This window comes from Nyctibius grandis, chromosome 7, assembly GCF_013368605.1.
Source record: "Nyctibius grandis isolate bNycGra1 chromosome 7, bNycGra1.pri, whole genome shotgun sequence".
Classification (NCBI taxonomy): domain Eukaryota; kingdom Metazoa; phylum Chordata; class Aves; order Nyctibiiformes; family Nyctibiidae; genus Nyctibius; species Nyctibius grandis.
Genome location: NC_090664.1, coordinates 18371364 through 18387914, shown reverse-complemented (window position 1 = coordinate 18387914; position 16551 = coordinate 18371364). Strand labels below are relative to the sequence as shown.

Genomic DNA, 16551 nt, shown 5'->3' with positions numbered 1-16551 from the left:
TGTAGCCCTCCGTTGGACTCTCTCCAGTAGATCTCCGTGCCTCTTGAACTGGGGAGCCCATAACTGAGCACAATACTCCAGGTGAGGTCTCACCAGGGTAGAGTAGAGGGGGAGGAGGACCTCCCTCGATCTGCTGGACACACTCTTCTTAATGCACCCCAGGGTACCATTGGCCTTCTTGGCCACAAGGGCACATTGCTCTCCCATGGATAACAACGTGAACGTGAGTCGCCTGCTTATTAGAAGTCCACTTCTGTTGTTTATGGTGGTGCTGGTTAAAAGTTGGACATTTCAGAACACTTTCAGTGTGGTGTCCACACTGTTAGAACAATTCATTTGAGTTCTGAGGTTTAATGCAAGTTTACAATCTGATTTTCCAGTCATTTCCTTCCTTATTGCTATAACACTATTCTTCTCCACGGAAAATCAAAGGCAATATATATAGTTCAAAACAACTCTTTAGGCAACCTCAGAGCAAGCTGACCATGGCAGTTGTCGCTGAAAGGACTAAGAACAATTCTTTTGCTTGTTCCAGTGCTACAACAACAGTGCCTTCTGGTGCATTGACATTGAATACTGGACTGCTTGGGTGCAGTTTATACATATATTTAATCAGAACTGACCATATTTTGTTTGAGTTCCTGGTACATAAAACTCTTCTTGAGAACAAAAGTGTTTATATGCTGTCCCTACCAGAGTTCCTTTCGTTGCGGTTGTTGCTTGGGGCAATGGTAGCAACTTCTAACCCTCTCTGGGCCATACACATCTTTTGAAATGGTGCAGATAGTATTAGCAGTTTATGTATTATAGTTTGGGATGCCCTGTGTTTGTTTTCCTTTTTTATGAAGTGGTATTTGCTATTGGTACTACTTGTACTATTCAGGACTTAAAATGTCTGGAAAATGCAAATTACATTTTTCTTACTACTGGTAAGAGCACTGGTTTGGCCACTGAATGCTAAACTGTTTTTTAGAAATGGTGTAGTTTGTGGTCTCAGAAGTATATCTAATATGCTGAGATTTGAGACAAAAGGACAATGTGAGCAGCATTTTTTGGAGAGCACCATTTTAATAAAGATTTGGTTTATACCTACTGTAAGTATGGTTTCAGTTTTACTGTTGAAATGTAGGTGTAACAGTATTGGCAACACATTCACAGATTTCAAAATGTAAATGTGTAGTGTGCTTTACTTGCTAAAAATAAAGTTCATCCTTGGTGTTGCAGCTCTGTCAGTGAAGGTATTTTCCCTCACTGAGTTTCATCAGCCAGACACAGTTTATCATAGGCTGGTTTTTCCAATGTAAAATGCAGCTGATGTCTCTCTTGGTGTGCTACCAGCTAGTTCCACATGCAGAGGAATTAATAAATCCTGTTTTTTTTTTTTAAAGATTTCTTACTCAAGGTCTGTATTCTTTGTTAAATGGGATGTTTAAAATATTTGGGGCTGAGTTCAATCTACATCTTCTCCGCAAGTTGGGGGCATAAACAGGATGTTCTATCTTCTACAAGACGACTTGTCTTCATGAGCCTAGTAGAAGTAGATCTTCACTTGTTCAAATTCAGCTGAAATAGAATGAATGGTCTCAAGTACATGCATGTGTACATATGTGTGAGCACTCACATACATGCATAGACATCCACAGTGTTAGTTCATAGCACTTCTCTCTTTCATAAAACAACAACAAAACAGACTTAACAAAGATGTGCAACATAAAAAATAAGCCTAAAGGGTAGTCTAGACGTATATTTTTTTTTAGTTTTCTGTAACTGTCTCTCTTAATGAGAGTTCTATTTTGCTGAGAAAGAGGATAGATATGTTTTTTAAGTATATGACTTTTCATTTGTTTTGTGAAGACACAGTCTCATAAGTGGTGAATGGTACTGTTAGCAACACAGTTCCATCAGTTTGAAGCAAGAACTGTTTTGATTTCTAACTGTTGTCATTATGTTTTTTAAGGCAGGGACAATATGATGCAGGTTTCTAATCCTCACTGAGAACTCTGAACTAATAATTTAGTGTTTGTTTCTAAAACTCCTTAAAAATAATTTAAATATTTTTTTACATCTTTCTTGACATTTGTCCTTTTGTTAGAATTACTGACGGATTTTCTGATAACTAGGTAAAATGGTTGCATGATTTAACAAATAAGAGTTTCATGAATAGATTAAACTGTCAGCCTGGCCTCTGCAAAGATGTGATGACTTCAAGGCTCAAAAAGCATACCCTTCTGCATTTCCCATTTTCCATCGACCAAAAAAAACCCAGGAAGATAGTCCAGTATCTAGTGAGTACCAGAGCAGTTCTCTGGTCATACTAAGATTGGGGAGGGGTGGCAGGAATTGAAGGGCGAGTTGAAGCAATTCCAGCAAATGTTATGCATTCTGTATTTAAAATATATTTGTTGGATATTTTAAATCTTTAATTCCAGAAAAAAGCAACATAGGTTAGAGATGGGAATTAATATTGTAAAAGGCTTGCTGGAAAGTATAGCTACTAAACTTCATATAGTATCTGTTCTTTCCTTAGCATAGGCATGGATAATTTGCAATACATTTTTAATGATCAGCTGGCAACTGGTTGTTCCACATTAAGCTTCTTTGCATTTCTCTCCAGTTTTGTCACTGATAATATTCTCGAAGTTGGCTGTGGTTAGCAAATACCTGTTTACTGTTTGGCTTGTTCAGTATAGGCTAGTCTAATGTATACTTGACTCTGCTTGGTCTTTCTTCTCAATTTCCACAACTCATTGGCCTTGAGAATTTCATTTTCTGCTGCAGACATAACTGTTTTTCACACTGAAGCTCCTGCTTGCTCATAATTTTCTACTTTTGCACCAAGCATACACATACATAACAAGTATCATTTGGATAAGGCTGATTTTCTGTTCAAATATAACCATTTATACTCAGTTGTTCCATATGCTGTGTCTAACAAAAGTCTTTCTGTTAATATTTACATGAATGTTTTCATGATGTTATAATTTTGACTTGAACATCAGAAGTATTTTATGTGTTCAAACACTCCATGAGAGTCATTTAACAAATAGCTGAATACATACTAAAAAGTGACTGCAAGGTGAAGAGCAATATAAGAATAAAATTATAATAAACTAATACTATTACTTTATTAATCAACAACTAAAAGGTGACACCTGCTCATGCACACAGCATACTGCTCTGTTATTTCCTTAGTGAAGGACATCAACAAAATTGGGGTGTAGCATAATACTGATTGAATGGTAGTGGCAATCAACCCTGGAATTATTGCTAGCTCAGCCAGTTTTGCTTAGTGGTGCTATTAATCTTAAATACACCTTTTTATGTATTTTAGAGACCAAACATAAAGAAAGTAACTGTTACTGGCCTTATTAATATAAAAACTGATATTGGAATAATTTCTGTCGCATAAAACGCATTGACTTTTTTTTTTCAAAAGTTGCAAAGACAACGTTGCTTTTAATCTGTGTATTTAGGCAAAGCAACTTTCAGTACCAAAACCGTGAAATACTAAATCTGCTCATTATTATAAATTCTTCTTCAATGTTAGCCTCGCCATGATGAAAGAGCACCAATACAGTGAATAGTTTCATTTCCTTCCATCTGCAGAACTAGTACAACTTCCTTGCTTTGTCAATACAGAAAGTAAATGAAGCAGTGATGTAAGCATTTTTATTCGTCTTTGAATTTTCTCCTTTCTGAAAATCAGTGCTGTGTCTCAGAGTAAGTTTTCTAAACTGCTAAGACTTGTTCTTCACTATTTCTAAATTATCCGATGTGCATGTGGAATGTATTGTATGAAGGAAACAAAGAATAGAGATGTTCTGTGTCTGGAATAGGACCTAACTGAGATAACTTAGAAATTACATTATTATACACATGGGGTCAGGAGCACAGAATGGACTAACATAGGGCAGTTGCAGTATTTCTTACAGTTCCTCCAGAACAAATGCCTTGAATAGGCAGCACAGTTGGTCTCTCACTTTTATGAACTCCGGTCAAAAGGCATCTCAGGTGAAACGATTATTATTAACAGAATTCCACTGTAGTCCCTATTGTTGTGTATTAGCATCCTGACAAAACAAGAGCCATACATGCTCAGCGTTTTGTTTTTCAAGGTGATTTTCAATGCAGCAAAAGCTCAGTGGAGGATGCTGTATAGTATCCTTTCAAATAGTTAGCAAAGTGACATCAGTTATTGGAAATATATTTGCAATTGAAGTCAGCTGTGTTTTGGTTCTCTTCATTTAAGTGCATTACAGAAGCAAATGTGTTACATGACATACATATTGAAACAGGTAAAATCCTTGCCTTTCAAGCGAATTTATAGTGGCTTCACTTCAATTTCTGAATACTGTTTTAAAGACCGAATAATAAATGAAACATAGCGAAAAGCAGCTTTCTCCTTGACAAATCAGAAATAATTAGTTTGCAGTGCTCCCTATAGAAGCCTACCTGGGTGAAATACAGTATTCTTTTATTTAAATATGCTTGTCTTTAAAATAGCTGTCTTCAGTTTATTACACCTAATTAGTAATCAGCATAATTCTGTTTATAGGCAGTGTTTGCTTGAGTGAACATTGATATTTATATCCAAAGAACAGTCCAGTTAAAAATGGATAAGCTAAAGTATTTCGCTTGCAGCTTAGCAACCTGATCAAGTTATTATTTTTTCCTCATTTATTATAATTTGCATTTCTTTTTTTTAAAACTGACATAATATAAATCAGGATAAATAGATACTTTGAAATTAAATGCAGATTAATCAGGATGTGAAGATTAAATTAAACGATCCAGTATGATGACCTCCACATACAGTAAGGTTGCTTATTCACATTGTTTATATGTAGCATAAATTAAAATTTCTGGGGTTTGTATCATTTTCTTTTATCATTTTAAATTGAAATAATAGAAACAGAACTGGAATTATTTTTAAATGCTTTGTCATTTACTTTAACCGGATTTTTGTGTAGCTGAAAATAATAGAAGTCTGTAGAGTAGTTTACATCTATGCAGCTGTTCTTCCTCCTCACTTGCTTGCACAGTTGCCATGATTAAAAATCTGAGGTTTACTTGCCCGCTTCTCCAAATTGATTTACGCCTCACTTAGAGCAATGTTCAGAGAAACAGCCTCAATCTCACTCAACTGGAGAAGGTTCCTTCTAATATGTGTGAGAAAGGACTACAGTAGTCATGCCTCATAAAGTAATATTTCTCTGAGGAAGAGTGTTAGAGAGGTTTGGGGTTTTTTCACGGTAACATGGAACGTTCCTGCTCATAACAGCAATTGGTGTCTCCTCAGGAAAAGAAAGTTCCGCATGAGCACCCACACAAGTAACATGTCAAACTTTAGTCATTATTTTAGTGGTGAGAGATCTGTCTGCTTGCGTGGATACCAGAGACATCAGTGGGTAAGGAGTGAAGCAAAGTTATTACTTCTCAATACATACCCTAGGCTGAAAAATCTGCACGGTTCAATCTTAATTGGTGTGCTTTCAGCTGAGCTTCCATGAAAGGCTTTTTGTTTAGAAAGATCAGGTAAAGGAATAATTTATTTTCCTTATCCTCCAGTACCATCCTTGAGTGATTTGTTTTCCTCCATAGAGTGTTGTCTCATACGTATGTACAGGTCAAGCCACAAAAAGGGAAAATGTAGAGGAACAAATCTGGAAAAGCAGTAGGATGATCCCTAGGAAAAAGGAAACACTGGGTGGTGAGTGGTCATCATCCTGAATGTCAGAGTGAGTGAGGAAGAGGAAACCTGCATCCAGGTTATCTCACCCAAGCCATCAAAAGTGAATTACCTGGTAAATAGCTGTATAATTTCCACTTGCTTTGATAGGCAATGAATTAGAGAGTAGATATTTTACTTTAGTGTTCACAGATCCCAGCCCAAACCCATCGAATTTTTATGTCTTTATGCTATGTTAAGAGCACTTCTCTGTCTGGTCACGACCAGGAAAATGAATGTATTTATAATGTTAACAACAAGTAAGAGATTATCAATTTGAGTTCAAATTCAAGCATCTTTTACAGATTAAAAATTTTCAGTAAAAATTGAATTTTACTGATGTTTCTGTATATTTTAATTTATTTTCACTACAGATGATTCAGACCGTCAGGACTCTAGTGGAAAATACAGATAGCTTATATGAGAAGATAGTACAGTGTCAGAAAGCAGGTAAGTACAACCTGTTTTTTAAAAATACTGTAAAGAACTTACTGCATTTTTCTTTATTTCCCAAAAATTTTAATCGAGTTTGTTCATTCAACTGTAGCAAAAAAAACCCCAACAACCAAACAACAACAAACCCAAAGAGAAAAAGAGATTATTGTAATTCAGGCGTATACTCTTAACAGTGAAAAGGACATTTCAAATCATAGAAATCAAAGATCCATAGAATTACAGCTTGACTTTGGTAATCATGAGCTTTTTATATATGGACAGTAGCTTGTCAATGTAGTCGTTTCCACAAATGCAAACATAGGATTACAGGAAAGAAAGAGAATGATCTTTCTTCAGAATGAAATTTTTTTAACCATTTACTCCTGTCTCCTGTTTTACTATGTGAGAACTTTTCCTCTTTTGTCATAGCCTAATGCCTTCAAGAGCCTTGGTGAAGTACCTTGCTTTCTGATAGTTACATGACAGTAGTTTAAGATATTTCGTCCCTGCTTTTCTCTAGATTTGTTGGGTGGATACCCTCTCGTTCTGCAGATTTGTAACTATTTTATCTGTTCAGAGTAAAACTGGTTTTGCAGACAGTTACATCTTCTGTGGCAGGCTTTTCAAACCACATGGATGCAGAAAGTTTTTTTTAAACTTTGTTATGACTTCTTGGTTCCACGGATTCTCTGAAAGTTTTCCTGTTTCTGATATATATTTGAAACAGATTGTATAGTTAGTTCTTAATGCCTTCACAAATTGCCCGCCTTTCACCTGATGTGTTGTAGTGGTTTTCTCATTGGGACACGACTGAGTTTCGAAGGTTTCCTTCTTATTTTTGAATAGCATGTCTGACCTTGCTGTTTAATCATGCTTGTTTTCTTTTGGTCTTTAAGTATTTTTATAAACAATGTTATAAATTTGCTCAGGGTAATGATGCATCACATTTTGCATCAGAAACAGGAAGTCTGCCAGAGAGTCAAAGTATCTACAACCATGTCTTGTGTGACTCAGTTGGGACAAAAGCTTTTTATGTACAAATACATTTTAATCTATCTGATATTCAACATCCCGCAGCTCCCATCATCTTCCATGATTTTCGTCCATTCTTTGATCCGCTTCTCTGCTCTCCTGTAAATTTCAGTCTCTTTTCTTCTTTCTCTTTTCCTGAAAAGAAAAAAATAATGCTCTTCCGCCCTCACCCTTCCTTTACAAACTCTTTTTTGTTAGCAGTTGCCTTCCAACTCAGATCAAGCAGCAGGAAGGCTTACCCACTCTGAATTTCTAGATCTCCCCTTTATCCACAGAACACATTCCTCAGACTCTATGAACTTTAGTCAAACCACAGAACTGCCGAAATACTTCAGAATTTTAATTTGTCCTATTTACTTCAAGCTGTCAAACATAAATAGTCATAAATACCATGAGTGACAAAATATTATTTCACATATCTTGTTTGTAGATAGAGAGATTTATCTGAAATACCAAACTAAAAATATATCATGCTGCCATAAGGACATTGTCTTGTAGACTTGTGTGCTTACTTCTTGAATTATCTCCCATTTTTGTGGTGATAGTGTGCTGTATTTTTTTAGCTTCATCAGTGTCTCAAGCAGTTTAGATCCGTGGTTAGAGGTAAGGCAAAAGCTAATTGCCTATTTTACCTCATATTTTAGAATTGTTGCCCTTCGGGAAAGATTGCTTTCTACTGGCTCATATGGATTCCAGTAAACTTGCATATGTCTGATTTCCTTGAGTCTTACAACCTTATTTTGCATGAAGTGCAGCTGGATCCAAGAATCCTTTGTTTAAGAATGCTAAAGTCTTAAAGCCCATGCTAAATAGTGAAGAAATTTTGATCTCATTTAAATGAGAAACCTGCAGCACGGTGGCATACGTCTAAGTATGGATTATGTAATAGATCCTGCTATTTAGGGCAGCTTTAGCCCTGCAGGGTCAAGGTACTTTTTAAGATGAATGAGCTGAATTGAATTACCTTTTAATATCAATGTTTTTTGAAGATTTTCTTATGACTAATTGATCTCATGATCTCAGTAGATGCTACTCTGTTTTACTCTGAGTAAAAGATTATACGTTTTCCTATGTATTTTCTTGATAAGGAAAAAGCAAAATTATGCCCTTGTCTGGGCTTTTTTGTTCTGTGGCTCAAAGAGTGAAAAAGCTGCTAAAATAAGAAGAAATACTCAAGCTGCCAATAAGCAGTAAATTTTTGTTTTCATGATCAGACTTATAAGAGAAACCTGTTAAATAGGCAAAGTGGACTCACACTATTAAACTGTCTTCTAACTTAAGTTTAATAGTAAGACTTTTGGCTTCCTTTAAAATTCGAAACTAATTTCAAAATAAATGCACCATTATTTCTTACTTAGGTTGATGGCCTATTGAATAAGCAAAGATACGATTCTTGAGATGGCTTTTTTCATAATTCAGGTTCTTTGCTATTAATATTCTCTGAGAACATTTAACTGTAAACTTCTCTTCATTTTGTTTCTTTAAAATTAAACCATATGAAAAAAACTTCTCTGTTTTCTTTACATCAGCATATTAATTTCAGCTCAACACATTCTCTTCTTAATTAAATAGTTATCGAAAGCATTTTAGATACATTAACTATTGAAAAGATACAGGAACATAATATTGCTTTGGTTCCCACTGTACTACTTATTCTTCAACAGAATTAAGAAAAAAAATCTGCACAACTTCAAAATGATTGCAGTGCCATTTATTTTGTTGCTGTTCAGCCAGCTAAAGGTCCTGCAAGAAAATAGAATGTAGGTGCTAAAGGGAATTTAAAGATAATCCAGTCCATCCTCTTGATCTGTTAAAGACCTAAAGTGCTCCCTTATCTTCTCTAGAGTAAAGAATTTGAGTGTCCAGGTCACCTTACCCCATCCCTAGCCTCTTTTGTACCCAACTCACATAATTCTTGTACTTCTCTTTTGAATCTTACATTGCATTCTTTTGCTTTATAATTTAAATACTGCCTGAGCTCACCACTGGTCAAAAGAGAGAACCACAGCTTAGGAATTCCTTTTGGTGTTCAGCAGTGGGAGCTCAGAAGGACATGTGATATTCCAGGTATTCATTAATTATCAAGGGGACAAATAATGACCGAACATAATTTGCTGGTAACAAAGAAATTATTGAATGTAATCAAATGTAGATATGACTGTGAAACAGTACAGGAGGATCTTGTGACACTGAGAATTGTAAAACAAGGTGTGAAATGTAACATCAGTATGGGTAAATTAATGCGTGCAGGGGAAAAAGTAGCCTTGACAGTACCTACAAGAAATGTTCTCTTAGATTTTCTGTTTTAATTCAGGAAATGACGTTATTGTCTACAGTTCTAACAGTGTCTATTTACTTCTAATATCATACATAAATATGCATGAAAGCACTGTGTGCTGATAATTCAAATCACCTTTTTTTCTGTATGGTTTTAGAGGTGTAACCTTCCCTAGTCATCTGTGGGGCCAGAACTCTTGTTCAGGTTCTTATCTTCTGGGATCTCAGCTACACTATCCTTTTTTGAGTTTGACCTTTACAGTTTTGCTTTATGTACTTCATTTTCCTGGATGTCGTTTGGATGATGTCTGCCCCTATATTCATTTCTCTACTTTTTCCTCGCTATATGTCAGGACTGAGCTGCTTTCACTTCTCATGTGTTTGCTCATTTGGTAGCAAGAGTTTCCACTGCCTGTTAGATTGTCAGCCTTCGTCATGCGTTGTATCACGTTGTCCCACAGGATCACTCTAAACGTCCACCAGACTACTTCCTTTGAATTGGTTTTTAAAATTATCCCACAAATGTAGCTAGATTGACACATGCCCTCCTACCACCTTAACCAAAATAGTTTTCATTGCTTCCTTGTAATCCCTGCTCTTTCTTTATCCATCTGTTCTCTTTTTTCCTCATACTTTGATTCTAAGTTGTTGGAGCAGGGACTGTCTTATTTATTCCATCTGTACAGTGACTAAAACAGCAGGGACTTAGTTTATTAAATAATGCAAGTAGTAAAAGACATAAAATGAGTACGTTTTCTAACATGTACTTCAAAGCAGTCCTTCAGCAGTGTCAGAAACAGGATACAGTTTCAAGAAAGGGAATATCCAGCCATTCTGGATGCTGTCAAAGATAAACACAGTGCACAACAATATCCATTGGGAAAAAGTTACATCTGAGCTGCATGTAGAAAAAGATTAGGATGGTGGCCATACCAGCACTGCAAATACTTCTTGTAGCTGAAAATTAAAGTAATAAAATCAGTTTTATTCAAATAGCTCTCTCTCTCAGTTCCCCTCTGTTACTGCTTAAGCTTTTCAGCAAAATGACGTGTTTACTGATCTGTTTCTTTTATATTTTTTCCTGTTACTTGCATTCTAAATTGCTTTTAGGACTTAGGGTCCACCAAAACAAAGCATGTAAGATGCAGAAAAAGTAATATTCTGTGTTACATATTATGTACAGATTAGATAATCCATTAATAGAGGAAAAGAAATTGATGTAATTAAATCTTGAGGAGCACTTTTGACTGGATATATAGGCATGCAACTGAGTTTTTGTTTAAACAGTGGAAGGGAATGACTAGATCAGTTGTTCTCAACATTTTTATAGTTATCCCTGACTTGAGAGAGAATTTGCAATGTTCATGGTCTGGGTACTGTGGAGTTCACACAAGTCCAGCAGAACTTGTTAATCCATGTCTTCTGAAACACTGCCTCTCATCAGCAAGTCTTGACTTTTGGTTACAAGCCACTGCATTTAAACTATGGCTTCATAGGTAGGGAGTGAAGAAAAGCTGCTTTATCCGTTACCGTTGGACTTCATAACTGAGAAATATTTAATGTATATAACCGCATCAGTAGTACATGCTGATCTTAAGGTAAATCTTAGAATTGGATCCTTTACTGTATTTTTCATGAGGTTCACTGTTAAAAGTAAACAATCTACAATATTTACCATCACATAAACTCCAACATCGCCTGCTATGACTAAAACAGCACTTTGAGGCCCCTGTCAGCCAGTCTCCATTCTTCTGAAATACCCGCTTTTTCCTGTTTTCTCCTTGTTGCTGTTTTCTTCTAAGCCAGCTATCAAATTGTTTTAACTCATTTCTCCACACTTGCACGATGTCATTTTGAAGGTCTGTTAGCACAATAGGCTGTCTCCGATAGTTAAGGAAAGGTGTCAATAAAGGGCATATTCAGGGCAATCCTTTTCTTTATATGTCTCTCAACTTTCTGTATTCAGTCCATAATTTCTACCTGTTTTTTTTTCCTTTCCTCTTTTCTCCATTTTTTCTGCATTTTTTCTTCCTATTTGTCCTTCTTCCTCAAGCAACTCCACTAAGCATCTCCAGCTGTAGCTCCACAGCAGCTCAGGTTATACTGTGGTTGCAAATGCTCCCTGGCTCTGTTACTGTGTTCTTCCCCTGTACCTTGAATACTCTTGAAGCCACATTCTACTGTGGCCGGTGGTGGGGGGGCAGGCGCGGAGTGAAGAGTTGCACTTAGATCAGCTTAGGTAGCATAGGTGAATAGATGATCGGTCTTTTTAGTTTGTGTTCAAATCTCACTCTCCATTGTTATTTATGCCAGTCATACACCATGTTTTTCATATATTATTCCTTGTACATGGCTCACTGTAATACCTTGGATGGTGGTGGATTTTTGGGGAATCTGATATATATATATATATACACACACCTTGAGTACTGTGTCCAGTTCTGGCCCCCGCACTTCAAGAAAGATGTTGAGGTGTTGGAGCGAGTCCAGAGGAGGGCGACCAAGCTGGTGAAGGGTCTGGAGGGACTGACCTACGAGGAACGGCTGAGGGAGCTGGGGTTGTTTAGCCTGGAGAAGAGGAGGCTCCGAGGTGACCTTATTGCAGTCTACAACTACCTGAAGGGAGGTTGTAGTGAAGTGGGAGCTGGCCTCTTCTCCCGGGCAACTAGCGATAGGACAAGAAGACACAGCCTCAAGCTTCACCAGGGGAGGTTCAGGTTGGACATCAGGAAGAATTTCTTTTCAGAAAGGGTTATTAGACATTGGAATGGGCTGCCCAGGGAGGTGGTGGAGTCACCATCTCTGGATGTGTTTAAGAAAAGACTGGACATGGCACTTAGTGCCATGGTCTAGTTGACAGGGTGGTGTCAGGGCAACGGTTGGACTTGATGATCCCTGAGGTCTCTTCCAACCTGATTGATTCTGTGATTTTGCATGAGGGTGGACGATTCCTAGGATACATTTCCCATGCTTCTAGGTGTTCTTAATGATCTCACTTACTGCTTTCAGGGCAAACACTTAAACTAACGCAGACTTTTGTATTGTTCTCCTGAGTTTGTCCCTTCACATGAAGCCTTTTTCCCCCTACTACTAATGCAATTCTAGCTCAGTACAAGATCAGATCATATTAATGATGACTATCTAGATCTGCATGTTCAACTTTCAGCAACCTCAGTGAGCAAAAACAATTGGAAAATTTGGTTATGTACTAGAAATCAGAATAAAGTTGTAAGAAGCTAAAATAGGACTCTTGATTTTAAATAGACTTTCCCAATACAGAAATATTTACAAAATTTATCTGTTATATTAGCTTGTAGTTGATATTTTTTTAGCAGTTGCCTTCTACCTGCTAAAACGATTAGAGGCAAGATTAATTATATCTCTTAACATATAGAGAAGTATGCTACAGTGCACAAATACAGCAGGCATTTTATGTACTGAGATTGGCTCAAAGGCTACACCATTATCCTGACTCCAGGCTAATCCAAAACAGTAGGAAAGGATGAGGAGCCATTTATTCCCCTGTGGACTATCTGTATCTACATGTGACAACATAACTAGTACAACAGCTGCTGACTGAGACTAACTAACAGTTCCAGCCTATCCATAGACGGGGGTTAAAAAAAAGCAGAGTTAGTAAAGTGTTGTAATCAGTATGGTTGAAAGACAAATTTTGTAATATGTGTTATTAGCTGAAGCACTGAAAAGTTGAACAGGCTTTCAGATATACATTCCCTTTCTTCATATTTTAAACAATAGCAACAAACAATAACAACTACGTGTGCGGGAAGTGGCTCTGGGTTTAAGTAATTGTGTTAATCAGGCAATTTGAAAGAAAAAGGTATTCAACTTCTATGAAGCAGAAAGTGATATTAAAGAAAGGAGAGGTTACATTCCTGTGGAAGCAAAAGAGATTGTAATTACTATTGCCAGTGAAACAACGTGGGCTTAGCAGGATCTGAAGACTGGGAAATTATAATGTACTATATTAACTCTGCTTTCTAGCATTCGATAAAATCAGGATCTTTTTTCCTTAGACCTTCATTCATCTCTCTTGACAATCAAGGCTGATAAATAAAAAATGGAAACAGCAGTCTCTGGAAAAAATCCTCTCCCTTGTAGCTCTGTGTTTCTGCCTTTTATTGACAGCATTAATTCATTCTCATACATGGTAGTGGCTTAACTTCACCCACATTCAGAAATGTAGTCCATCTTCGTGGAGGACTGACCTTGTGGATGAAAGTTTTCCCTACATTGGGGGTGAAATACCAGGAGTCTTCTCTTCAGAGCAAATGTTTTAATATGTGAAGGCCTGGTTTTCTGTGTATTTTGTAGGACTGCTGTTTTGGAGGTACACAAAAAGTGTTGGTGTGTGGGGTTTATGTGTTTGTAGCTCGATACACATACTGTTGACTTTGGTGTCTAGAAGGTTAATGTTATGCAGGAGTGTACTTGAAAGTGTTTGAGGAAGGTGGAGCTGGTTACTCAACCCCTGGAAGTGGCAGAGTTTTAATTAAATCAAGGGCAGATGTCAGAAACATCCTCTTTGTTAACTTCATAACAGTATAAGTTTGGTGCTGCAACTACTTTGAATCTCTTCTGACAGTGGTTCATAAAGAGGTTGGTGACAGTCTTATGTCATAAGTGGTTCCCTAGCATTAAAGAAAGTGTCTTATGTTGAAAACTGAATTATTGTCATTGTATATGGAACTGGATGAGTCTGAATTGTAAGACTAAATACTAATTTAGTCCTTGCAGGGAGGATGGCTTTCGGCAGGCTGTGATGCCGTTGTCATTTGGGGTGTTGGGATAAGAAGGTTATCTGAGGCGTAGAATTTGTCTTTGCTACTTTTAAAAGAATAAAAGGGCAGCAGGCACCAAAATGTATTTTTAACCATCTAAGTAGAGGCAGTACGTGTCTGTCTGTGTCTGGGGAACATTTCTGCTTACTACAGAGATACTTCACAATGCCAAAGAAGTTGAAATAATTAAAAAATACTGAGCAACTAATTTACTTAATGTATTATTTCATCAAGTATTAACCTAAATATTTTGAATGCAAATAATTCAGACCTGGAGCTTCTTGAAGCTGAAGCACAGAACACTCCAAATCTGCAAAGAAATTCTGATTCTCTAGTTATGACGTAAAATGTTTTGGGTGACTTCAGTGGGAAGTAGGTGCTTGGAAGTACTTGAGGATCTAATCCTGGTTCCTGTTAAGACGCAGTTTTTGCAGTTAGTGTAGTGACTTCTGTTGCTTCTCTAATATGATTTATTTGATTTATTGTTGATGTGATGTAGTAGCCAGACTCCTTTCCCAATCACTTTTCAGATAAACTCCATTTTAAGAGGAAATTGTTTGTGAGGTTGAAATACCTGAGTGTTTAAGGAATGTGATCTGAAATAAAAATATTAGGAAACACAGAATCACAGAATCACAGAATGTTAGGGATTGGAAGGGACCTCGAAAGATCATCTAGTCCAGTCCCCTGCCGGAGCAGGATTGCCTAGACCATATCACACAGGAACGCGTCCAGGCGGGTTTTGAATGTCTCCAGAGAAGGAGACTCCACAACCTCTCTGGGCAGCCTGTTCCAGTGTTCGGTCACCCTCACCGTAAAGAAGTTTTTCCTCATATTTATGTGGAACCTCCTGTGTTCCAGCTTGCACCCATTGCCCCTAGTCCTGTCAAGGGATGTCACTGAGAAGAGCCTGGCTCCATCCTCATGACACTTGCCCTTTACATATTTATAAACATTAATGAGGTCACCCCTCAGTCTCCTCTTCTCTAAGCTAAAGAGACCCAGCTCCCTCAGCCTCTCCTCATAACACATTTAATGCTGTAAAAAATTAAAGCCTGGCTTTCAAAGATGTGGCCAAATATAGCAGTTGTAGGTGCAGATTAAATGTTTACATGTGGAAATGAGTACTTACAGTATAAATTCTTTCCTAGAATTCTTTCCTTTCCTATATTACCATTTAACCTACACAGTGTAGGAAGAAATATTCTAGTGTATAAAGTGCTTTCTTGGATATTTTTTTCTTGTAAAGAACAAATCTGTGTATACAAATTATTCACAGAAACTTTGTAAGCATTCGAGATGAGTATACATAGTAATTGATCTACAATATGTAGTAACCCAATCAAGAGCTGTATGATATTTTCCTTCCATTTTAAAAATATTTAATGTTTATTTCATTTTTAATACTTATTTATTACTCTTTTGAAAAATATTTTATTTGCTTTTAAATCCAAGTGCTCTGCAAAGAATGAAATTAAATATATTTGGCTTGACTGGAGTTAAGTGCTTACCTGCAGTATTATAAGTGTGTATTTTATATAGGTATAGACAAACATTGTTTGCTACCCATTTCATATTAGGCCTACTCAGTATATACACTTACTGCCAAAGTTTTAGCATTGTGCTATTTCGTTGATGAAGTTCGTTCTTATAGAGAAAAAACCTATACCAGAAGGAGCCCACCTGCTGTGTAGTCAAGTCTCAGCTGGGTTGTAAATGATGCTCTTGGCAGGAAAGCTTTTGTCAAAGAAAACAAACGAGTATGTCAAGTAGAAATTTGGCTTTAGAAATACAGTATAGCAAGTGTTGTGCACACTGTTTTGCTAAGGATTCCTTGAGAATTAGTATCTCAACTCTCAGTTAAAAGAAAAGGTGTGAATTTTTTTCCTATGAACTGAGGTGGTATGCCAGAGTTTTGGGATAGTAACTCTTACAAAAGCAAACAAATCGCAGAGTTCCAAACTGTCTGAACTACCACTACCTTACACACACGCACTCCGATTCTGCATGTTTCAGTCTTTCTTCACATCTTGATTCTAATAAACATGTAGTTATCATCAGAGTTTTCCAAGAAACATATATGTATGGTACAGTACAAAAGCAAAAATATAAACACATGGAGCTCTATGACTTAAGGCTACTTGCTTTTTTAAATATGCATCTTAACTAATTTAAAAATAGCAGAGTCACTTACGCTGCTTTATATGTCACATTTTAATCAGTGTCTTAAGTGTGGTACCTTGGAACTATAGTGAAAGCCCAGTAGTGGGAGGAGTT

At 36.8% G+C, this 16551-nt stretch overlaps 1 protein-coding gene across 1 annotated transcript in view; it reads left to right on the top strand.

Moving 5' to 3' along the window:
- Positions 1-16551, top strand: part of PLCL2 (phospholipase C like 2) — a 112652-nt gene that overhangs the window by 78856 nt on the left and 17245 nt on the right. The window contains exon 5 of the mRNA XM_068404608.1: positions 6103-6178. Within this exon, the coding sequence (XP_068260709.1) occupies positions 6103-6178 (76 nt within the window). The remainder of the gene's footprint in view (positions 1-6102; positions 6179-16551) is intronic.